This window comes from Tachypleus tridentatus, chromosome 9 (assembly GCF_004210375.1).
Source record: "Tachypleus tridentatus isolate NWPU-2018 chromosome 9, ASM421037v1, whole genome shotgun sequence".
NCBI lineage: Eukaryota > Metazoa > Arthropoda > Merostomata > Xiphosura > Limulidae > Tachypleus > Tachypleus tridentatus.
Genome location: NC_134833.1, coordinates 48660627 through 48686123, shown reverse-complemented (window position 1 = coordinate 48686123; position 25497 = coordinate 48660627). Strand labels below are relative to the sequence as shown.

Genomic DNA, 25497 nt, shown 5'->3' with positions numbered 1-25497 from the left:
TTTGGTGTATCCTTGGATAACATAGCTGTATCCATTGGTCAGTCCATCCCATCGTGACTTCTTACAGTCCCCAATTGTGACCTATCTTTAAGTCATCTAAGAAGAGCAGACACTCCCAATTGGAAATACTTTCTGTTATTTCTTGAATATCTTTCCATTCCTATTCATACAGATGGTTAGAAATCACGTGACTTTGTGGGCTCTGCCATGGTTTGTTATGGTTGTGTGCATAAACTCCTCTACAGCTTCTGTGTTCACTGCTGAACTGTACACCATTTCTCTTGCCATGGATTACGTAGAAGCTAAGCAATACTCAAATTGCACTATTTATACTGACTCGCTTAGTTCTCTACTGGCCCTGAAATCTCTTCATGTTGGTTCACACCCTGTTCTCACTGATATTCAAAACTGACTGGCCCATTTCTTTTTAACATCTACTTCTATCCAGTTTTTCTGGATTCCAGGCCATGTTGGTATATGCAGGAACAAACTTGCCAACACAACAGCTAAGTCTATCTGCTCTAGCACTATCATGTCTGTGCCTGTTCCATATACGAACTATAGTCCTGTATTCAAGGCTCAGCTCCATGCCAGCTAGCAACCAACTTGGAGTGAGCAACGTGAAAGCAAGCCTTTCCAAATAAAACCATATATCGGACTTTAGCCGTCTTGTTTCCGTAAGGATTGGAAAGAGGAAGTTGTTCTATCTAAATTGCATATTGGTCACAGTTTTTTAACTTGTTTTCTTTTATCTGGAACTGATGCACCAATCTGTAGTCTGTGTAACACTCAGGCCACAACAAGACACATGTTACTTTCTTGCCATCATTATGACTCTCAACAATGGCACCATTTTAAACCTGTTCTGTCCCCAGGTTTGTCAGTAATGTTAGACATGTTATTGGTGATGGTGACACTGTCCACCTTGGAAATATTTTTAATTTTTAAAGGCCATTAATCTTTTTATTGCCATTTAAGTTTTATAATTTATACATTACACCTTTTTAATGTGGCTCCCTTTTAAAATTCACAGTTCGTCTAGTTCGTTTTGAAATTAGAAACTGGACCATAACATTAAATAACTTGAAACCAGAACTGGAAAGGCCAACTCCAGGTGACTGACGGTGGTTTTTGTTCTTACCTGTTAGTTTTCCTGTCAAGTTATGATAATTACAATTATGCTACAGAAAGTCCTTTACAACTTGTATTACTGTAGTTTTTCTCTTAATGTTGTAGACTATACATAAACATTAGTTTTATGCTATTTAGGTTTTTTAAACTTTGTTTTACCTTAATTTCTTTTTATGAATTTTACTAAATTTCCTTTAATTTTTAACTTTTTACTGGGTGTCTTGTGCAGATAGCCTGGCTGCTTTGTACCATACAACACCAAATCACATTCTCCCCATAATTTTGGTGCTAAGTGGAATTTACTTTTTTCACGTGGTTGGAGAGTGAGCATGTTCATAATTCAAGACTGAACAAATTCTGTTCCTTTGATTGAATAATGCATGCACAATCCTATTATTCCAAGCTTGGAGTGTTGCCTTTTACTTTTAGGCTTTTTCAGGTGGAGGAGAAAGTTTGTCTACTTTGGTGTTGCTTACTTTCTCTTTGTGATTCCAGTGGTTCACTCTATGGCTACAGGTGGGGATTCATTCACAAGTGTGTGTATGTCCATATATATTTATATATCATGTTATGGTCCAGTTGTTCTAGCCACCAACTCTGAATAGTGAAACTTTGACTGTCTGGTTTCAACTGGCTTATAATAATGAACACTCATGTACAATTCTACCTTTGATGCAGGAACAAAGTTCAGGATGAAGAATATACCTGTTCTGGATGTTCTGCAGTTTCCCAACTAGAGTGCCAATCTTCTCTTGGCACTCTTCATGATTTATGCAGATGCCTTCTGTATAAATAGTGCCCTCACCAGCATCTCCATTTTACCAGTGTGGAATTTTAGCTATAAGTGTCAATGTAAGTAAGCATGTTTTGCAAGTTAACATTTTCCAAAGTTAAAAATGTATTTCTAATGATAGTTACTTCCTTTAACACTCTCCTCTCCTTTCTCTCCACTAAGAGGTGGTGTCAGAGATTGAACCAGGCTTGAAAAAGTAATAACATTATCTGAATGAGATGCTCATATATAGTCCCAGGATATAGGATTTGTTGACATACCTGGAAAGTATCACATGATAAATGTTACCAAAGGCAAAGGAAAAAAATCATGTAGATCAAGTAATAGCTAGAGGTGCAACAGGAGGTACATTTTAATTAGGAAAATGTTAACCTGCCAAACACTGATAAAATGTATGTGTGTGTTTATACACACGCACACCATTATATATATATAAAATGTTCAAGCATCTGCAAAAGTAGGCAATGATACATATCTTAAAAGACCTTCTAAGCCTGAAATTTTAGTACTCCTCACAAAATGGTCAGTCTGTATAACTTAACAACTATTGAACTATCACAATATTAGTATTTTTTTTTATTCAGGAGTTATTTAAACCACAATTGCCAACCATTAAGTACCTTACTTAACATTTTATATTTATGACTTCACAGAACTGAAAAGTAGTTTTGTAGAATTTTAAGTAACAGATCTAAAAATTCATATTTGAAGTAGTCAGTTTTGTACTTTTTTTTTTCATTTTAGTAGTACTAATATCACCTTAATTTCTATAACATAACATGGTTTTGATATGAAGAGCCTCTTGGTAAAATATAATTATTTTTGTTTGATTACGGGTATTAACAGGTTGTTTAAACCATCTCAGAAAAAAACAACAAACAACAAAAAACATTAGTTAAGTAAGCTTATGATACAATAGTATTTAAATTACTTTTATATACAGAAACCTTACATAAATATAAAATTCCACTACTATACATTATTATAAATTGTTCTTTGCAGGTGACTGAATTATTGCCACATCCCATATATGGTCAGTGTTGTGTAATATGATATTGTGTGGACAAAACTGTGTCCACACCATACTTGTATATGTATGCATGCTTGCATTTGTGATTACTAAAATGTTAAGTACAGCAAAATTTTTACAATTTAAGTTGAACTACTGTTCAGATTACTTTTTGATGGATAAAATGAAATAATATGAAAAATTATATTTTATAACTTGCATTAATTTTAGTGATCTAAAGTAAGCAAAAAGCTGATCTATAATCTGTTGGAAGCCATTCAGTAATATATGGGGTCTTAAATGTATGTAGTAATTTATTCCAGATATTTTTACCTCCATTCTCATTGTTAGTTTCATTCACAGAGAAAACTTCATATTTTGTTAAGTTGATTATGCGACAATACACCTGTAACTATAGTTGAGGAATGCACAATAACTTTGTGTTCAGATTTTAATAAAAATTAATGTAAAAGGTGTTCCTGAATTTTGATGCTCTAAGATCTATTTCTGAAATTATTTTTACAAAAGAACTGTCATGAAAATTATTATTGTATTTTGTGAAATAAATGGTTGTGCAGCATGGGTAGATTTTGTATTTATTAAACTTAATTAGTTTAAAAGTAGTAACTTAATATAAAAACTTAACACTGAATAGTTTAGCAATAAATTCTGCATATATAACACAAACTTCAGTTGTCAAAAATTATTTTTAGGTAAATCTAAACAGTTGTGCAGCTCAGGTAAATGCTGTTTTTCAAATTAAATTTAAAAAAAAACTATAGCAATTGAACACTGAACAGTTTAGCAACAAATTTTGCATGAGTATCACCTTAGTTGTCAATAATTCTTTATGACAACAAAATATGAAACTTGATATATTTTTTCTCATTTCTAGCTCATTTTTCATCCTTTACAGTCATAGTTTAAAGCCCCATGAAAGAAGCTAGTATTAGACAACAACTACTGTGGATAGTCAGGGTGGGATAAAATGCACAAAGGAAAATATATTTATAAGGCTGTTGATTGTTCTATAAGTGTTTCATGTATTTATCTTCTACTGGTTCATGAGGTTAAGCACTTTGACAGCTCAAGCATTTTTTATTATCATGAACCACCACTGTGAGTGGTTCATAACAGGTGTTACCAAGAAATTTCACAAAACTTTTAAAAAAACAATTTGGGCTAAAAGCATCAAGAGCAGTCTTGTTCTTGAAACTACAGTTAGTACCTTTATCTCTACAGCTAAGGCTGCTTAAATATTAATAATAGTGAAAGAAATGTTATGATTGTTAAACAAACTTCATATTATTCTTATTTTACATGCCTACAGAAAAAATAGCCCTTAATATTTTATTCCAACAACCTGTTGATTTGTAATCTACAATTTGATTCCAAACTTTTGATGTAAGTTCACAAAATTGTGAATGTGATGACACAACCTTTGACCCCTGCAAAAGGGTTAACATATAACTGTTAAAATTTTCACAAAAATGTTCCAGATAATAAAAGTTTTTTAAACTAAGTCACATCAGTCTGGCATGCCTGCTTTATGGTTAGATCCTATTGCATGAAAATCAATTAAGGAAATAGTTTCAAACTTTAAATTATTTTCTTACATATAATGCAGCTTTTTCAAATAGCATACTTTTATATGTGATATACATGTATGAAATTGTCACTATAAAATGTTAAGATTACATTACAATACCATTTTTAAGAATTCACAAACTGCATTCCTGAATTGCCCTATGTTCTCCTAAAAATTTCATGTTTGTATTAGATAAAGCATACATTTTTGTGTTTATAATAACTGTTTAAAAAAACCAAAACTTTCACTATGCCAAAATTATAAGCCAACTTTTTGTTTTGAACTTGTTAATAAAAAGGTTTCATTTAATGTATGTAATGCATTTTAAACCTATTGTATATTAATTCAGAGAGGACAGGTCAAGAGTTGTGATTTTCAGTATCATTCTTAAGTTGGTGTGGAATATAGAAAATATGCTGACATAAAACATTCAGGCATATTTGGGACCATTTCTTTTTTACCTGACATTAATCAAATACTGTCTCTGAAACTATCAGTCTAAGGTGAAATGTATCAATACAAAGGTTGCATTGTACAACAATATTATCCCAAAAACAGGTTTCCTTACAAGTTTTGCATAGATTTTTTGATTTAACAATTATGCAAATTTAATTTTATAATTAAACCTTTATTAAAGTATACAAATATATGAAAAGAGGTAGCAAAACCACCCCAATATCCCTAAATGCACCATACCAAGAGATGTTTTACATTCCATATCTACTTAACAACAATAGAAAAAATAAGGACTTTTGACTTATCCTGTATATTTGTTTTTACATATTTCTTAGGTGATTTTTTTTGCCCAACAAGGCCTAATGCAAACAACTTTAACATAGTAGCCTTTTTCACAAAACTTTACAGTGAAGTGTAAAATGATTTAAATAAATCTACCTCATTTTGTTCCACAAAAAACATTTTCTATCACAATTTAATTATAAAGTGGTAAATGAAGTTTAAAAAAAAAATATGGACTAACTCTTGTAAAAAATGTTCATGGGTACCTTTTTTCTAGTAGCATATCACCAAACTAAGCTTTATCTCTGTTCAAACCCCTATAAACATTGCTGTTGAACTGGACCTGCTATTGGTGTTATAGTTCACAGGAATGGAAAAGCAACTTTCATGCCATGATTATATCAGGAGCTTATAATATCCTGACACTGATGTAGGCAAATACACAATACCATTACAATCTTGAGGAACAGGCTCAAAGGACAAGTTAGTGCTGCTATGTTCAGAACTATTGATTTTCCTCTTAAGGAGCAATTAGTTCCAATTAGTTTCAGAAAATAAAGTTGAAAAATTGTCAAACACAAAAACTGAAATCAACCAAAAATGTTTAATAATTTTATGCATAAAATTTAAATAATTAACTATTCTTAGTTTATTTTATATCATTTTCGTAATACAATGGTGCAATTTTGTTCTCAAGGCAAAATGCAGCCGTCTGGCCAGAGTGTTAGCAAGCAATCTGTTTGCTAAACCACTTTTTGGCAGTTAAATCCTGAACATTGTTGTATTTCCTGCAAATTTCTTATAACTTATATTACATTCAATTTAATACTGTAAAGTTAATGAAAGCAATTTTTTGCTGAAAAGTGTCTTTTGGACTTTGGTTGTTTTTAGGCAACTTCACCGAGAACAGTTTTTCTCCAAAACTTCCTATGAAAATTATTCCAAACTCTGTATAAACATCACAAGGATTAGTTCCTAAGTTGCTCTGCAATGCCAGGTCACAAAATTCTTGCAATATTTCTAGTGCAGCATGATACCACTGAAAAAAGTAAGGTGGTAAAGGATATCAAAGATTCATCTCTGATAAAGGTGACAATGCAAATGTCATAAGCAAAGAACAACATCCACACACTCACTATTTTCAAAGAGGTTGCTATTTATTAAGAGGAGTGTGAGGAATATTTTAGCAAAGGTGCGGTAAACAATAGTGGCATGTTATTTACTGTGTTCCACTTGGTTTGGCTATACTTTCAACATCTAAAGCTTGCTCAACCTTAACACTATGTAGACCCTTCATTGTTTCACACTACAAAATGTTTGGCAGGTTTTACTTTACCTATCAGTGTAATTTACTTTTGCTTTTTCTTAAATTTTTTATCAAACTACTGCATTTTTTTGTGGCTAAGCCAGAGTCCATTTTTCAACTTAGAAAAAAAAAGACTTGTTCTCAATATTTACTGTTAAGAAAACAGGTATATAAAAATCTTTCTTAACATGCAACTGTTATGCACTTAATCCAGATGAATGTTGTATTTTCACATCTAGGTGAACTTTTAGCATTTGTAGCCTGGTAGAAGCTTTTACAGAACCTGTGTCTATACAACTCTAAATTGTAGCACCGAATGTCAAAATCTTCTAATTTAATGATAAAAGCTATTTGAATTGACCAATGACAGATGATGAGTTTTAATTGGATATGTATATTTCCCATTATATACATCATTTAAATAAAAAAACATTTTACAATATCATTTGGAAGAACAGGCATATGCCTGTCCATTGTGTATGACTACAAAGAACAAATATATTAGGAGAAGGCATACTAAGAGTGACTTGTGGATGCAGAATGGACAGGCATTTTTAAAAGACAATTTTCAGAGTATTGTTTATGTAATTTTATTCTAGTGAAAAATGTTACATTTTTATTTTGTGAAGGAAATGCATGTGCAATAAGCATATTTGAACATGTTTTTAAGTAAAATGGTTTTGATGCTACAGCATTGAAAGAAAATTACAATTTAAATATTTTGAAGTATAACAATGTTTTCTTTAAGTTTCAATTCACCCCCCTCTCATGCACACATTCTTATTTGAATGTAATTTTATTCTATCACAAAGGTTACATTTGTGTATTGTAAAGGAAATGCACGTGCAATACGCATGTTTGAATATGTTAAGTTTCAAATAAATTAGCTATCTAATTTTCTGAAATTTTGTTGAGTTCCGAGAATTATATTAACAATTCCAAAAACATGGATGACAAATTCTAACTTTTCAAGTTGGAATATCATAAAATTGTTCTGGAGTTAACAAGTACATAAATGACGACAGTTAATTGAAGTATTCAGAGCATTAACATTGCTGGAGATGGTTTGTTGTTTTGAAAGATTTTAAAAATTATTGACCAAATATTCAGTTTTGTGTAGTTAGATAACTGAAATTAAGTGGAATAACACAACTCTATACATGTCATGAAATTGACATTTTCTGCTGGCATAAATTAATTTTATTTATATAACATACATTACAAGGTAATTAGAAAAGCTTTGGTTTATGCCCATTAAACATTTTCTATGAAATAGGTTCTGAGGGGTTAGTGACTATACATAAAAGCTACATTTCTTAAAACTTTAAAACATATTGCTGGTCATTTTTTGTCTGGCCTAAAACATGCCTTCATCAGTTTATGAATTGTTCACAGTGAGAAATACACTCCCATTCTGTATCTCAGGATGGCTGGCATAGGTATTCATACTTTTAATAAGGAGAGAACATAATTTCGACCTTCCTCGGTCATCTTCAGGTTAACAAACAATATTAACTTTATAAGACCAACAGCGAAAATTAATCTTGGTTTAAAATGAAATGCTTTTTCAAGATTACAGGTCAAAATAAATATTAATCTATTTTCTTATAACAAAGTTGTTTAAAATACAAGAATGACAAAATAAATATCTTGAAAAGATATTAGGTTTCTGAAAATGAACAATTATACCTAATATATAAATACTTTCTAATGAAAAGTGAAGATGAAATTTCTACATACAAAGTAATACATTACTTTTATTTATACATATTAAGTATTTAGTATAGAATGTTACATTTAAATCCAAAAATGTTTTCTATCATTTCATGTGGAGGAAATATTGATTTCCTTTCCTAAATACCACGGTATTGAAGGTACTTTAACAAATACTAATACATACTAAATATAACCTTGTGTATTAGCTGTGTGTATATATACTTTTTAAATATTAAGATCTCTCATGCAGAAGTATCATTTATCTAAAATTTTGCATAACAAATAATTTTAAAAAACTGAATTTATACACTAAATTGTCTTAAGCAAAAAGAAAGTTGTACTTTTTTTCTTTAAAGAATCCTGCATAAATTTATAACTTCCAAATGTACTGCTTCCAATATAACATGAAATTTGGAATAATTTCTGTTTACATGTAATTTCCATAAGATCTCATCCCAGAGAATGGTAATGCATTTTACAAAAATGTTAATAACATGTGCTAAAGCATCTTAACAAAATGCTGCTTTTTCAATAAAAAAAAATATGAAGTCTTTCAACAAGTTATTATTCTCTGGTTTACAATACAAATTGTATATGGGCAAATCAAACTGAAAACTCAAAAAAATTATACATCTTGTAAACAGAGCTACCTTTTATTCTATAATTATATTAAAACAAAAATTCATAACCATAACTACTTTGTTCATACTCTTTCAGTATCTGCAACATGGTAGATTTCAATTAAGTTAATTAAAAATATTTCGATATAATAGAGAAATCTCTATTTTTGAATACATTTAACAGTAATGAGCATGTCGAGAAAATACGAATCTTCTCAAATTCTGTTTGGACTTTTTTTTCTCCCTTTTATTTGCTACAAATTTTGAAAACTAGAATGTTTACATATACGCATGTTTTATGCATTTCTTATCTTATTTTTTTAACTCTTCAATATGACACAATTGTTATGTTATACTCTAGATCTTACACTGTCATGCTTGTAACAGGAAAAGTTAATTTTTTACCTCTCAAAGAATGCATAATGAGATGCTTAGTCTGAGTATTTATAATTTCTCATCATTTGACTATTTATTACTATGAATTTTTCTTGAATCAAAAATGTGTGGGAGGACAAGGCAAAAATAGAAGTATTAATGAGATGGGTTTCTTTTCAAGAGCTATATCTTTCACATCTTAATAAAGAAGCTTAGGGCCTGTAGCATTAGGTTACTCACAATGACTAAGTGTGCACTGCAAAAAATACAAAAGTATCAGCTTTCACACTATACAATTAACTTACAGTAGTGCTTCTTCTCATTAAAAAAACATATAACAAAATGACACATTCAATGCTGGTTCTCAGTTTATCAAAAGAATCATAATGTCCGATAACAAGATAACTATTTTGTTAAGCAAGTGTTTCACCATAATTATTATTCACCTGGCAATGCAGGAGTTTCAGCAGCAGCAGTTAGCGTTATTTCTCTGATCAGCTGCTGTATTAAATCTGACAAAGGACGAAAGGCCTGCATATATGCTGTACGTGTCAAGTGCTGATAGTCATACAAATCATGGTGATTAATGGTACCATCTGTCTGAACAAATCCTGGGTCAAGGTTAACTACTTGAATATTTGACAAAGATTTCAACTCTGCTTCTAGCAAACTGTTGATACGATTTATTTTTTCTCGCACTGGGTTAAGATGCTGACCACAGGGAAACAGTTTCTAAGGAACAAAGAAAGCAAAAGAAGTCAAATGTTCAAAACTGCTTAAAACAAAAATCTAACATTAAATGGATGGATTAATTTTTTTCTGGACTAGAGAGGCATCAATGACATCCCTTGGTATTTTCCTTCTCACAGTGGAAATACTTTACCAAATTGCATGAAACTTACAAAATAACTTACTATATAGTAGCTATTTGCAATTTTTTTTAACATTTATATAATTTAATTAATTTTTCTCTATTCTATGTTTGAACCTTCCAATATTTTGTTGTGAAATTGTTTTGGAAAAACAAAAAATACTTTATTTGATCTTTGATTTTTTTTCCTGTATTGCTGATCAGAAAGTTTAAATTTATTTATTTGATGAATGTAAATTTAAAGGATTTTCATTAACATGTTTCTTTTGACACTTTATTTTACTGAAGTACTAACCCCATGGGTCCACAAATTAAAGCACTGCAAACATTTATAGGTACATCTATGATCTAACCTATCAAAATGACATCAGGAATAACACTTTTGCTAACAATATTCTTGTTCAAAGTCAATTTTTATCTAATGACCATAAAAACCAAGTTAGTATATTTATGTGCAAGTCTTACAGCAGTATCTACTGCTGCTAGCTTTTCAATGATTGTCTAGATTTGACAAATTATAGACTTAAAAGAATAAGAATTATTACTTTTACTTAAATTTTGAAATTTGAAGTGTAAGAGTGTACTTGGCACTTAAAGTGTACAGCAGATATGGTTATTATGTTAAAAAATAACTGAACTTTCAGCAATTTTTTACTAAATCACCACAACTTATTTTTTTGTGTAATAATTCTGACTATAACAGTTGAAACATTATATATATAGCATGTACACTTAAGCTGAGAGTCCCAGGTTCAAATCCCTGTCACACAAAACATGCTCGCCATTTCAGCCGTGGGGGCATTATAATGTGATGGTCAATTCCACTATTTGTTGGTAAGAGAGTTGGCAGTGGGTGGTGATGACTAGCTGCCTTCTCTCTAGTCTTTCACTGCTAACTTAGGAATGGCTAGCACAGATAGCCCTCATGTAACTTTGCATGAAATTCAAAACAAACCAAACCCCTCTGAAAACACAATAATTACTTGCATAATAAATAAGAAAAGCTCCATAATATTATAAGAGATTCATAAAAAATTTCAAAGCCTCAACTGGCAGGTCTTATGCAAGTTTGAAAACTAAAATTACCCAATTTTCATAACAAGACTAGAGATTCTAAAATTTTTACTCTTGCTTGACAGTATTTAAACTTACCTCTAATTTTAACTACTAGGTAATTTTCTCTACCCTAGCACTAAATGTAGCAAAATCATTAATATTTAGTGAAACTAAAATTTAAAAATACAAAATAAAGTTAATAATACTTTTTCTATGAGAACTACAGCCTGTAATAGGAAATTAAAAGCTAACACTAAAAATGTCTTTCCAGTAGATACTGTTTCCTATTTCAACCTTGATTTTTCCTTTAAGCATTGCTAAGATTTTTATAACTCCACCAGTTTATTATACCCCATCATTTTTGCACCACTACAACATGTGCTAATCATATGACTACCCTCCACCAATCATACTGCACCACCTAACCTCTCTACCATTGCAGCAAAATCCTCACTTTCAAGAACTGGCAGATACAAACCAGAAACACTAGAAAATCCATGGAAGGGAAGAGCAGGAAGTGGGTGAGTGGAGGTAAGCACCTATTGGAAATATATGTTTTGTATTAAAAACTCTCAAGTTTTTAAAACAATATTACCTCCACTCACCCAAAGGCGAAGGGGCTGGTGAAAGTGCCAAAATAATCAAACAAGCAGAAAAAAGCCATCATGAAAGAACAAGTGTTGTATTCACCGATTAAAGAAAACAGGAAGATATGTATGATTGAACTGAATAGAATATGTGGCTAAGGCTAAAGGTCTGTAAATATACATGAATAGGCCAAATATGGTCTGCCAGAGTATTAAATATCCAGGGGAAGCACCTTGGGATATGACAGAGAATATGCCAAGTGTAGTCCATGGAAGTGCCTTTTTCCAAAAGACAATGAGAATAAGTGCAGTCAATCTGGATGTATATATATATCCAGAAGTAATGCATAGTTGTGATTGAATATAGCTAGCGTAGTCTATCTCGGCAGAAAATATCCAGTGTAAGTGCCTTGCATAAACAGTGTATGTCATGATCAACAGGTGCAGTCAACCAGACAAAAAATATCCAGAACAGGTACTTTAGATTGATAATACTTAGATAGTGTACAATATGAAGTACAACAATGATAGTTCTCTTCTCATTGAGTAGGTGTGTGTGAGTACAAAGTTGTTTTATCACAGAAATTCTATTCCTGAGGAAATATCCACAGTCCACTACTCTAGTGACTGGGAACTGGAAGTTTCAAAGACCCCTCCCTCTCCCTGCTCCATAAGAAAAAAAAGAGGGTGAAATATGCATTGGAAGGTCCAAAAAAACAACACACTGGATACGTCCGAGTTTACCTATTTTAGAAAGCAAAAATATCACGAATCTAAGAATTGCAGGTCAGTAGGGATGGGTAAAAGTCCCTACCCATTTTACTCACTGGGAATTGCAGTCCTTTATACAGTGATGATAATGATAAAAAAAAAAAGTACACACCACCAGATAAGCAGCCATTGGTCTTACAGAAACACCCTACTCCACAGTGAGCATTACAGAAGTATACAGGCAACACCCACCACCAGGTGTGATCCTGAAATTTGATTACATTATACATATACATACATACACACATACATCCACCAAATAACATAATAATATACTGATTTACCCCAGTCAAAGACAAAAAGATGTATAGAATTGCCACATGAGGAAAAGGATACTATATTGTGAAAAAAGGGGGTAAAAAGTATTGGGAGTTGTCCAAATACCAGCCTGAATTGTTTTGACACATGTTTGTGCAATGAAATGTCACAAATGATCATTATATAAAAACAGTTTATACTGCCATCTACCAACAAGAAATGAAAGTGTTACTTATGAAACATGGAAATATATGGTATAAACTGAACTCATAGTTAAGTAGTAGTTTCAGGGTAATAAATTGAAATCAGAAGTCGTTTTTTTTTTTTCTTGGCCCGTTCCTACATATTAAACACTACCATGCTTTGGGATACTCTTGTTTGCAAGTATTTACAGTATTTGTTTCTAAATATTTGGACACTCAGAAAATCTAAAATAGGCAATTCAAAACACAGATGTGTCATGTGACACAGAGAAGTGAAGATTGATAACTTATTTAAATATATCAGACCATATTTTTATGTCCAATTTAATGACATACACTGATAATAAAGCTGTTTAACTTTTAAATAGAAGTGTAAAAAGGTTGGAACATACACACTTTGACCTATGACCCAACCATACAAAAAGGATTTAGAAATATCCATAATAAATACATGGAGAAAAATATAAATTGGCTAATTTTTTTTACATACATTGAGTCCAGCTTTTGCAGTATTTAGGGGATATAATGAAAATAAGAGCATTACTTAGAGCTAAAAGGAAAGTTTTACTTTTACAAGTACATAAAATATTTTTCATTACATTTCCAGTATTTCATGTCTTTATTTAAGACAGGGGTTCCCAACCGGTGGGTTACGACCCCCTGTGGGGTCGCGAAGCCTTGGCAGGGGAGTCGCAAAGCCTTGTTAGAAGTAGCTTGGGATAACATCAATTTTATTTCATCAATTACATTTTCATGTCGCGAGTGCCAAAAGGTTGGGAACCCCTGATTTAAGAAGTGTTTCTTAATAGTTCTGTAAGAAGCTTATATTATGTACATAATAATAACAACAAAACTACTTACCAATACAACAATTTGGGCTTTGGGATGGTAGCTCCTAATAGCTGTCAAACAAGCATGTATTCCTTCAACCACTTCTTTTGCTGTGTTTTCATAATTATTAGCTCCAACAGACAATATGATCACCTGTAAAAAAAAAAAAGTTCCTTGATATTAGGAGCTCCATAAATAATTACAATGCCTCAAATAGCAGGCATGTATGACACTCATAAAAGTCTAACAAGTCTGAAAACAAAAATTTATTTAATTTAAACAAACAGGTGAATCAGAAAACTATCCAATTCATTTACATAAAATTAGTTTTACTTGTTAATTTTTTTCAATTTTGCTATTAGATACCAGTTGAAATGAGAAACAATATGGTATTTCTAAAATTTATAACGAAAAACATCAGTTAATACCTAGAAGTTTCATATACTAAAACTCAATCATTTAGTTTCTTTTCTGAAGACGTACTATTACTATTGAATATACTTCTAAAGACAGTTTTTTAATTTTCTGATTAAATACAACAATTGAAGTTTGATAGCAATGTTTGTTGCACTAATCTGTGATGTTAGTTTATTTTTTGTATACAAATATCTCTAGAAGACACTATAGAATAAAATGTTGATTCTTAATAATTTGAGATTTATGTATTTTGCAACTAGAAAATATTGTATGTCTGATAATGTTCATTACCTTCAGATTATCAATGAATCTGCTAATCTTGACTTTCTACCTCTTTAGCCAATCTTTTTTATATTATGAAAGAAATGGTTCAAAAATTGTATCCAGTCTTTCAAATAGTTGTAGTACTATACATATGTGTACGATACTTTCTCAATTTTGAAGTACTTGAAAAATATGAAATGCTGACCTTCAAGAAGATCATAAACCATCATTTTTGTACATGTTGATTTATAAAATGTGAAGTGTCCCATCAAAATATTTATTGACTTGCATTTTAACTTTGAAAGCTTTATACCACTTGTGTTTAAAGAAAACCTGACTAAGATTTTATTTCACCATCCCTTAAAAAATTCAAGTAGTGGTTATGAATTATTTTATAAAAAATTTAATGATGTGAAAAATTCTTGTGCAAAAAAGAATTTGCTACATGTTATTCATTAAATACTTCATAACTATTCCAACAAGTAGATTTAATAAAGTGCATAACAAATTATTGAATACCTGTTAGTTATAACTTCATAATATAATTGGTAAATACTGTCTGAATATAAACAATCAGTTATGTACTATTCTTTGTATGGCATATCCTCCAATACAGTTGAGGTGCATTTTAAACCTAACTGTTCTCTTTATATTTTTATTAACTGTTAAGGATTGTATTCCCACACTAAAATCACTAAATACTGTTAATAAATTCATCTACCCTTGCTGTCAGCTGGTTCTACTAAAAGAAAATTAAAACTGTTAACTCACAAGAAGGAATATGCAAAATTAATTTTTTGTACATAGATAACGTATAATGGAACACCTGCTAGGTGACCATGATATAACAATACACTCAAATTATTTTAAGATTTTAACAAGGGCCAGTGATATGCAACATTTCCTTAAAAAAGAGAACTTCCTTATACATAAACAAGCCCAAGATCAGCCAAATAAGTTCTGTTTTCGAGGTCCTATTTTAAGTTTAACTAATTTTGTTGTAGAAATTGTAGGCATATTAGTTTGGTGTTCTCAGGTAGTTTTAGGTAATATATAATTCTAAGGATAACTACGTAAAACCTTAAATAAGTTACCTTTGGATTCATAAATTCAATTTCTCCATTCTCTATTCGCCATAAAACATTCTGCGTTTTATCTTCCGATATGCCAAAATTTAAGCAATGCATAGAAACAAAATATTTTTCCCACACCTGCAATTCAAATATAATTTTTTCATATACACACAGTACAAATCAATATAGAAAATGAATTCATGTAAAAGCACGATAAAAAGTTAAGATTTTCTAATTTTGTGGATTAAACTGTAATTTTCAAAAATATATAAAATGCATAGCATGAATGGGTAGTGGAAGAAACTTTGTTACAGATGTGCAATGTTTCAACAACCTTTTGTCATTATCAGGTACATAGTATTAATCTAAATAAACTATTAGATTAATGGTTTTAAACACTTCAGAAGAAAAAAAAATCAGTTAGACCTATAAACTATGCAAACAAATATACCAAACCTCAGTATGACTCAGCATAGCAACTGTAAAATCTCCTATTAGCACAACTTCTGGCTCTCTCTCCTTTGCTTCTATTAGAAATCTTTTGTGCTAAAAACAGAAAAGTTTGCAGGAAAAAATAAATAAAATTATATATATATGTATACATGTAAATTTTTTATGCTGTCTAATAATTACATGTAATTACATGTATCTTAATAAATATCTTAAAATAATCTAAATATTATGTACTCTAAAAATGTTATAGACTTTTAGGTCATTCAACTACTATATATAACAGATACGACAGAAAGTGTTTGTACCCCTGCGTCACGAGTAGTTTTTCCTTATAACTTACAAAGTATCACGATTAGGATAATGCAAGTATAGTATATTATAAATATTACACCGACACACGTCTACATAAATTTTTATGTAAATTAAACAGCAAATAAACTGTTTATAAACAAATAACCAAACATAGGAGGGACAGAAACTGTTCATGAATTTACTTTAATGGTCAGTTGTGTAGCCTTTCAGGTGAATTACTTGGCGCAATCTCTCCTCATAGCCCTCCATGATCGTTTGACAGTACTCGACTGGTATTTTCTTCCATTCTTCTTTACAGAAGGCCTCCAACTCTTGCACGTTTTCTGGATGATGCTGATGAACTCTAGTCTTCAACTCATGCCAAACGTTTTCAAATGGGTTGAGATCGGGTGACTGCGATGGCCACTCCTGAATGCTTATATGATTCCTCTGCAACCAGGACTGCACATACTTCAATGTGTGCTTAGGGTCTTTGTCGTGCTGGAAGATCCAACAACGCCAAGCCGCAAGTTCCGAGCATCATTCTTGATACAAGTGCCTAATATATTAATGCACTCTTCTTTTTTCATGATTCTGTTGACATGGTGAAGGCTGCTTACACCAGAAGAGCTGAATGAACCCCATAGCATAATTGAGCCACCTCCATATTTAACTCTAGGGGCGATGTTCTTTGGAAGATTACGTTCCCCCTTCTTACGGAAAATATAGCAAACATCATTGTAGCCAAAAAGCTCGATTTTAGTCTCGTCTGACCAAAGAATACTCTTCCAATAGGTAAAGGGTTTATCTACATGCTTTCTTGCGTACCTCATTTGTGCCTCTCAATGAACAGGCTTTAAATATGGAGTTCTATGAGGATGGCATGCTTTGAACCCAGAAGAGCATAATATGTTTGTAACTGTAGAGGTGCTTACTTCAACCCCAGTTTTCATTACCAGTTTCTGTATGTCATTACGTGTTAAACAAAGGTTCCTACTAACTTCTTTGAGAACCTTCCTCTTGGTTCTCTCTGGAATTTTGGTGGGGCATCTGGAATGAGGGAAGTTAGCAGTTGATCCTGTAAGCTTAAACTTGGCAATTATGCTTTGAACAGTAGATTTCGGAACATTAATTTGTGTAGCAATACCGGAAAAAGACACACGAGACTTTATGTTGTTGCAATAATTTGGTTTTCTAAATCACTGGACAGTTGTTTCCTGTTTGCCATGATGACCAAGCAGATAATGACGGAGATGGTGCTAAATTGCCAGAAATATATTATTTGCTGGCTAAATTCCAATAATTGTGAACCCAGTGTCTAGTTCTGAAATAGTATAATGTAGTTTATTTGCCAAACTAAACAAAATTTTTATGGGAACATTATTTTTTTCACACGTTCTGAAATGTATGAACACTTTCTGCTCCTCCTATTTTTGGTTATTTGTTTATAAAGAGTTTGTCATCTAATTTAGATAAAAATTTATGTAGATGTGTGTTAGTATAATATTTATAATATACCATACTTCTATTAGCCTAATCATGATACTTTAAGTTACGAGCAAAAAAAACACTCGTGACGCAGGGGTACGAACACTTTCTGTTGTAACTGTATTCAGAGTTGATGATCCAACTCAAAAATACAATATGGTAGCATATCTATCTATTAATACTTATTTCAGGCAGCATAAATCTAAACAAACAGACATTTGTTGAAATTTATTGTAAATATCATACCTGAGAATATGCAGTAAGCTTTTATTAAACTGTGAGCCTCAATTTCAATCAAAAGCATGTTCAACTATTTATAATTTATATTACCACAATCATAGTCAAAAACAGTTATTAACTTTAAAAATGATCAGATGTCTTCATTGTTTTCAAAATTAAGAGTAACAGTGCAAAATTGTAAGGATACACTAAAACCAGATAAACTGCTCCTACTGATTTCAACACAAGTTCCAGTAAATATACATCAGACTCAAACCATTAAATCTGATAAGCCACTTCAAGGTACTGTTCACTGGTAAGTAAAGATAATGCAAACATTATGATGTACTTGTTCAGGTAAGTCATCAGTCCTTACATAAAACTGCAAGTTATTATAGCATAGTTGCATTCAATTATTAAATTGGGTTGTTAAGGTGGTACAAAATTTTTAGCTAAGAAGATGTAGAATTGTAAGATAAAAATCTGCTTTTGATTCTAGCCTTCACAAACAAATCAACACCATTGCTTCCTAACCTACCATACTGATGAAAGACTAGCTTTTTAATTCTTAAATCTCCATTTCTCTTACTATATATCATATATTGAAAATAAGCCATGAAAATGTACTACAAAAAAATTTAGGAATCAAATGTACTTGGTAACCAAACAGTAGTTTAAGCTAGTGCTAAAAAATATCATTTCACTTAAATGTTAAATACTCAAACCCCAAAACAAACTGCCATATTACGTGGGCAACAAAGGACCATTTGGTTCCTTAAAAATGTCCTTTCAAACCCACCCTTAAGAAAAGTAAAAAATTAAGTTCAAAATTTTAATTTCAGAAAGCCACAAATCTCTTCTTAAACCTGTGCAAACTTACAAACTCCATTACTGCCCACAACAAAACATTCTATATGTCAATTACCCTAAGAACTGCCCTAACTAGAGCCCAGCCTGTGTCAAAAGAATATAATTTAACATATTTTACTCTATTCCTGTAAAATGACCCTTTTGTTCTCAGAACCATCCAAAAGTGTTATATATGAACATACCATGTATTTCTTTCTCCTTGTAACATAGTGTTTATTCTTAGTTCTGTGATAACCAATAGTGTAATGAACATTTGTATATACATTTGACTTGTTTTAATATATTATTGTAAAACAAGTGGACTGTGTGCTGTCTGTTTACTGTTTACCATTGTCATCAACAAGCCACAGACACCAACTGTGAAAATCTGGTCAATAGATAAAAAGTGGCAAGCCCTATCTAAGTTGTAAATAAAATGGTCAGTCACATGGTTAGTGTTCATCACCCTGGGTAAATGTGAAGGAACTTTGCATTTGTCAGCCTGGTCTGGAATATCATCTTGAACAATAATCTGGAATATGATCCTGAAGAATATATCAATGAGAATATACAACCAAAGCCACAGTCCATTGCATTGTTAAGCAGGTATTCACACTGTATTGGAATTTGTGTTTACTAAAGATCATTCATTTTTTGTAAAATCTCATTATTTCATTTAGAATCAACATTTAACAACAAATTTAGTTGTACTCTGCAACTGTCATCATGAGTGAATATCCTGTTATCTAGTAAACCTATCCAATATAGCTCAAACAATAGTTCAGTTTCATTTGTATATACCACACTTTTAGTGTTCAGCATATTTTAAAAATTAAAAAAAAAATGTTAATGTAATTTGGTTTACAGATTGAAAATTTTATGATTATAATAAAATTAGTCAGATGTTGTGATTTGTTGTTTATAATGTAGTCCTTCTTCATGTTTTGTTTATTCATTTAACTTCATTTAGATATAATTATTTAATGTCACTATATATATAATTTTATGAGATTTAAGCTGTTTACACTAAATATGTGTGTTTTATTATAATTTGTAATTATTCTAAGCCAAAAAAAGCATAATTTATATATATTTCCTAAATTGTTTTTTTTTTTATAGTGGTTACAAGGTCAGTTAAACTGACCCAAAAAGAGATACAACAGTAACAATAACAGATAAAATATAAAGTATTTATAAACAAAAACATTTCAAAATTATCTATAGTTTATTGAGGTAAATTGGTTGAAAAGATTTTGCATGTAAAAGTTAAGAATTTTCTGACAGAAGTATGTTTAATCTTAAAATCAAAATTTCTCTGGACAATCAACATTCCAAAGGAAAAATATGTACAAGCAAATCATTACTTAAAAAATCCTAACACTTAATAAAAAATCTCATTCTGTATACAAAATCCTTGTAATGTTTATTGATTATCTGCACACTTGTGAAAATATGCATGTTGTATTAAATGTTATAATAATACAATTATAACAAACACAATATGGTTATGAGGTCAATCCTGAGGACCAAGCCCATAGTGAAAGAGTTAATGGAGTCCAAGTAAACTGGACACTTGTTACAGAACACTTCAAGGATTAATGTTTTAATATTTGCTTTTCCTAATTTTAATTAATGATATGGATAGGACATAATTACTAAATTAATCAAATTTGCTGATAATATTAAAATTCTTGAATACTTCCAGCTGTACCAAGTGCTTTGAGGCATTATATGGAAATAATGACTTGGATCAACTAGCAAGTTGGACAAATAGTAGACAAATGACTAACAATTAATATCAAGGAAATGCATTATGATTATTATACTTTGGATCATGTATTTAATGTATATCTCAATTGAATCAACACTGAGACTAAAGAAAACAACAAGTTTCTCAAGCCAGCAAAGCAGAGCTTTGCTAATAAAACTATAGCTAATAAGAATTTAGGGTGTATTTATAGAAATATTGATTACAAGTCAAAAGAGGTAATCACCTATGTATAAATCACTGTTTAAGCCTCTTCTGGAATACTACATACAATTTTAGTCTACTTATCTACAAACATATACTGACTTATTGGAAGTGGTTAATAGAAGTGCAACTATACTGTTTCTAGAGATAGAAAGGTTAAAATTACTTTACTTACTTACTCTTGAGAATATAAGAGATTGCTGCTTCTTTGTTAAGCACAAAGTTGCACAATGGGCTACCTTATGCAGTGTTCACCATCATTGCTATCAATATATCAAAGTTTTAGCATTATGAGCCTTCATACTTAAAGTTGATCCAATGGGGGAAAGCATAAGAAAAGAAGAAACTAACTTATTGAAGTTTAAAAGATTATCTAGGAGGTCAACAGGATAAAGGCCTATAGTTCTTTTGTGCTATATTCTAAAGATAACTTGATAAGGGGATTTAAGTTTAAAACATGGAAAAGGCACACCAGGCTCCAGTTAAGACAATGTATTTTTTTAACAGGGTGATTAACTTATGGAATGAATAGACATTGGTAGGAGTGGAAGCCAGCTCTTTACAGGAGTTTAAAAAGAACTGATAAGTTCATGTAAGGATAGGTTTAAATATTCAATTTACCAAGAGTGAATGTTCAAGGACAGCCTTGAAAGAACGAATGGCTCCCTTTTTGGTCTAAATTAAGAACAGGAGTTTAGTTTGATTGGAATCATTAACAACCTTTTGCTTTCAACATTTCTATGGACATTTAATGACATATATTAGTCTTATCATTTACAGTAACTCTGTACACTAAAATCACAAGATACTAGAGTTATAAGCTCTATTATCTCTTTTGCTATAGGCATTTTTTTCTGTACATGCCACGAAGTTTTAATGAGTTACATTCAAAATTTAATGGTAGTTACAAGGTCAGTTAAATTGACAAACCTTGTATAGAGTTATGATGGAAAAAATAACAGATAAAATGTTTTACTGAAAAAATATTTCAAATTTATTTAGGTCTTAAGAGATTATTCAAATGACATTTGAGATTTTTCAGATGAAAAGTATTTTTAATCTTAACATGAAAATCATTTTTCACTTGAAGCAGTCAGTCAACACTTCGACTCCATATATTATGAAAACATTTTAGTTAAAATACTTCTAGTAAAAATATGTAATAAGCTTTCATCAGCAGAAGACCAGCACTTAAAATGTGTTTAAGAAGGTTAGGCTTAAAATTCTAATTTTCTCTATGGTAGATGTGCAAGGACAACTTGAAGGACCAAATGGATATTCAGTATAGTCATCATTACAGAATAGTTTCTTGCTTTGTTTAAACTTAAGGACAAATTAAATGTTTGAAACTAAAACATCTAAACTTTATTTAGCATAATTGGGAAATTAAAACTTAAAAGAGTTAAGAAATTAAAAAAAAAGTTTTGCTATTCTATGTATTCATTTAAGTCAAAGCTACTTGGGCTATCTGCCACCACTGTTAATTTCAAACTGCTAACTATGGGAATGGCATCCCAACCAACAGAACCCTACCATATTAGTCTATGACAATGGACAGAGTTCTCTTTATATTATATTTAACATTAGACCATTTAACATAACATACCACTCAAGGAATAACTTAAGAAGAAAAAAAAAAAACACTCTGAAAGCCAGCACTGATTATTTCCCTTAAACCCTCTAAAATTTACAGCATCTATCACATCTGATAGCATTTAGTACCAAAGGTCAAACGCTCTTTTATAAAAGTAAAACCTCATGTCCTATCATTTTCATCATTAAATCAAAAAATATGATGCATCACTAATATAAATTAACTTAATCTCAAACACCTCAATCTGATCCTGTCTTTTTTAATACAGAATTTCAGAGACAAAATATTTTTTCCACAATTCAATATCTTTCTTAACATAACAAGTCCAAGGCTGAATACAATACTTTAAATGAGACAAAAATGTTAATACCATAAGCAAAGTTAAGCAATGTGTTTTTTATGTCACTGATGTAAATCAAAATGAGAAAAGGTTTAACAATGAGACCTAAGATACTATACTGGTAACATTAATCAATACTGACTAAATTCATTTATAACAATCTTTCATTTTCTTCTCTTCAGCCATTTTCAATCCAAAGAGCTAACTTATTCTTCACACTGATATACATAACTTTTCTCACAAAAATTCTTACGTGACACCTTAATGTCAAATGATTTTTGAAAATCCATAGATACCATTTGCAAAAGTACTGCAAAAACCATCATTAGAACAGAACTGAACTTCAACCAGATTAAATTAGGTTTCAGGATAGAAAATTCTATTTTACTTTGTTATGGTTTTATTTATCATTCATATATATTATTCCTTCTATCATAATAGTTCAACAATGAACTTTTAGTTATATGAAAGTGTTAACTCAACTTCTACCAAGAGCATGTTGATTTTGAGTATACACGTATAAGAAAACTGACAAAATGCCTTCTTTTTTCAGAATTAAATTTTTTCTTCTTATGGTTCTTTTTGCTAGTTCCTTTGTTTATACAAATTAATAATATTGAGATTTAGGCCAACTAAAAATATACATTAGTATTCCCACCTGCTTCCTTTTTTGCAGCTGCCTCCTTTACTTTCTTTTTTGGCTAATTTTTTTCTCTTTTGAACCACTGTTTTTTGATTATTCAAAGACTTCAAAAAAGATTTATTTTTTGATGAATAAATTAAACAAAGACTTCTGTTTGAAAACAATCATGAAAAAAAAGAGGTCATTAAAAAACAACTATTTTTTTCTGAAAAACTCCAGATACTAAGCATATATTTTTTTTATTTTCTAACTTGGACTCATGTTGTATTGTTTATTATAATTCATACCCAGTCCACGCCAGGCATGGATTTACTAACAGTTTTTCATTTTTAAGTGATAAATTTGTAGTTGTTTGAAATTTTTATTTTTTATTTCTGTTATATTTTGATAAATTCTTTGTTTTGACTCTGGTTGTACGAGCATTTGTTTCAATCTGTTAGGATATCATATTTAATTAGGTATAATGCTACATTCATAATAATTTAAATATTGTCATATATATTGATTTAGGATTAGATTGAATCTCCTAAGCTGATTGAGCCTCACAAGTTATTACTATTAGTGAGTTTATGAACAAAATTATTGTTAATTGGGAGGGTAACCATCTGTAAAACATGCAATACAATCTTTATAAGAAGTGAGAAAATCTTAACTAATTAGCCATACAACAACGGATTGATTTTAAATTTTATTTAAACTTCCAGTTAGATAGATTAGATATTAAATTATTATCGTTACATTTTAAGCAGTTAGTCCCAAGTATACCTTATTGTTATTATGGCTAATGCAACACATTCACAACCTTGAAAATATACACGGGGCCAACTTATTGGCAACATTGTAAAGTAACTTGTTATACACAAATTAATTTTACTATTATTTTGATTATATCTCGTAGAACTAACTCTGCCTTGCTTATGCTAACTAAAGCAAAGCAGCTAAGGCTCACCATACACATCCATCTGGCGTCACCATAGCAATCTTCAACAAGGGCTGGAATAGCTGCCGAATTCATTTTGTCTTCACCTTGAAAATATGTCAAAATACTCACTTTTCTATAGTCTCAACTATCATTAAGTTTTACAAAATATCAACAAGCATCTAGAAGTACTAATAACTTTCCTGCCTAAAGCTAAGTATTATGCAGTTTTCACAAAATTCAGTTCATCACTTCTAACTTAAACAGTAACTTGCAGGAGTACCCGTCTCCTGGACGGAAATTATGTAAATTTGTTATTCATGAAAGGAAAGTTACTTCCTTTATATATAACTGTAAAAAAACGCAAAACATCCATAAAAATGAAAAGCATAAGGTGTGAAACTGCGAATTTCTTTGTATCTCCAATGGACTCAACAAATCTTCATGATAAATTTGATGAAAGTCCATCAACAGAAGGTTTAGTAGCGGTTAAAAAAAAAGCTCATAAAAACCGAAAAACTACATGCAAACTCAAAATTTTAGTTTATCTTCCCATGAACCTCCATTCCAGATTTGATGAAGATCTATCCACAGAAAGTCAAGTAGTAGCAAAAAAAAAAAAAGGCCCGGCATGGCCAAGCGCGTAAGGCGCGCGACTCGTAATCCGCGGGTTCGCGCCCGCGTCGCGCTAAACATGCTCGCCCTCCCAGCCGTGGGAGCGTTATAATGTGACGGTCAATCCCACTTTTCGTTGGTAAAAGAGTAGCCCAAGAGTTGGCGGTGGGTGGTGATGACTAGCTGCCTTCCCTCTAGTCTTACACTGCTAAATTAGGGACGGCTAGCACAGATAGCCCTCGAGTAGCTTTGTGCGAAATTCCAAAACAAACAAACAAAAGTAGCAAAAAATGCAAAATACAAAACTGAAAATTTGCGTGTATCCTCACATGGACATATGTCTCAATATCAGTTTTGGTGAAGATCTCTCTACATCCCACGAAATAATTACATGGAAATACAATAGACGAAGGACAATACTATTATATTTATATAGACTACCTGGAGTACTCGTCCCCTAGACGGAAGTTATGTAAATTCATGATTAATTAAATATTATCTCAGGGC

At 31.1% G+C, this 25497-nt stretch overlaps 2 protein-coding genes across 5 annotated transcripts in view; one reads left to right on the top strand and one right to left on the bottom strand.

Annotated features, from left to right (window-relative positions):
* Positions 1 to 7470, top strand: part of LOC143225209 (omega-amidase NIT2) — a 50442-nt gene extending 42972 nt beyond the window's left edge. For 2 of the 3 annotated variants that reach the window (XM_076454221.1, XM_076454223.1), the window contains exon 10: positions 2927 to 3516. The gene's annotated coding sequence lies outside the window, so the exon portion shown is untranslated. Of the gene's footprint in view, positions 1 to 2926; positions 3517 to 3828 lie in introns of those variants that run through there. The other variant, XM_076454222.1, reaches the window with a different exon arrangement.
* Positions 7471 to 7742: 272 nt separating this feature from the next.
* Positions 7743 to 25200, bottom strand: LOC143225210 (platelet-activating factor acetylhydrolase IB subunit alpha2-like). Of its 2 annotated transcripts, XM_076454224.1 has the most exons (5): positions 24406 to 25200; positions 16064 to 16153; positions 15629 to 15745; positions 13884 to 14006; positions 7743 to 10008 (listed from the first exon to the last, which is right to left on the bottom strand). In XM_076454224.1, exons 1-5 carry the CDS (start codon positions 24469 to 24471, stop codon positions 9715 to 9717), a joined length of 690 nt encoding a protein of 229 aa, XP_076310339.1. In that variant the 5' UTR covers positions 24472 to 25200; the 3' UTR covers positions 7743 to 9714. The 2 variants fall into 2 exon arrangements, with proteins under 2 accessions (XP_076310339.1, XP_076310340.1); XM_076454225.1 differs by lacking the exon at positions 15629 to 15745 and having other exon boundaries at positions 24406 to 24675.
* Between the last annotated feature and the right edge of the window lie 297 nt (positions 25201 to 25497).

What these genes read in the sequence shown, in the direction of transcription:
- LOC143225210 (XM_076454224.1), bottom strand. Translation starts at nt 24,471, where the DNA reads ATGAATTCGGCAGCTATTCCAGCCCTTGTTGAAGATTGCTATGGTGAC. An exon ending in CTATGCTGAGTCATACTGAG is followed by an intron (nt 15,746 to 16,063) that starts GTTTGGTATATT and finishes TTTGAATTGCAG; the next exon opens with GTGTGGGAAAAATATTTTGT. An exon ending in AAGCCCAAATTGTTGTATTG is followed by an intron (nt 10,009 to 13,883) that starts GTAAGTAGTTTT and finishes TTTGTTCCTTAG; the next exon opens with AAACTGTTTCCCTGTGGTCA.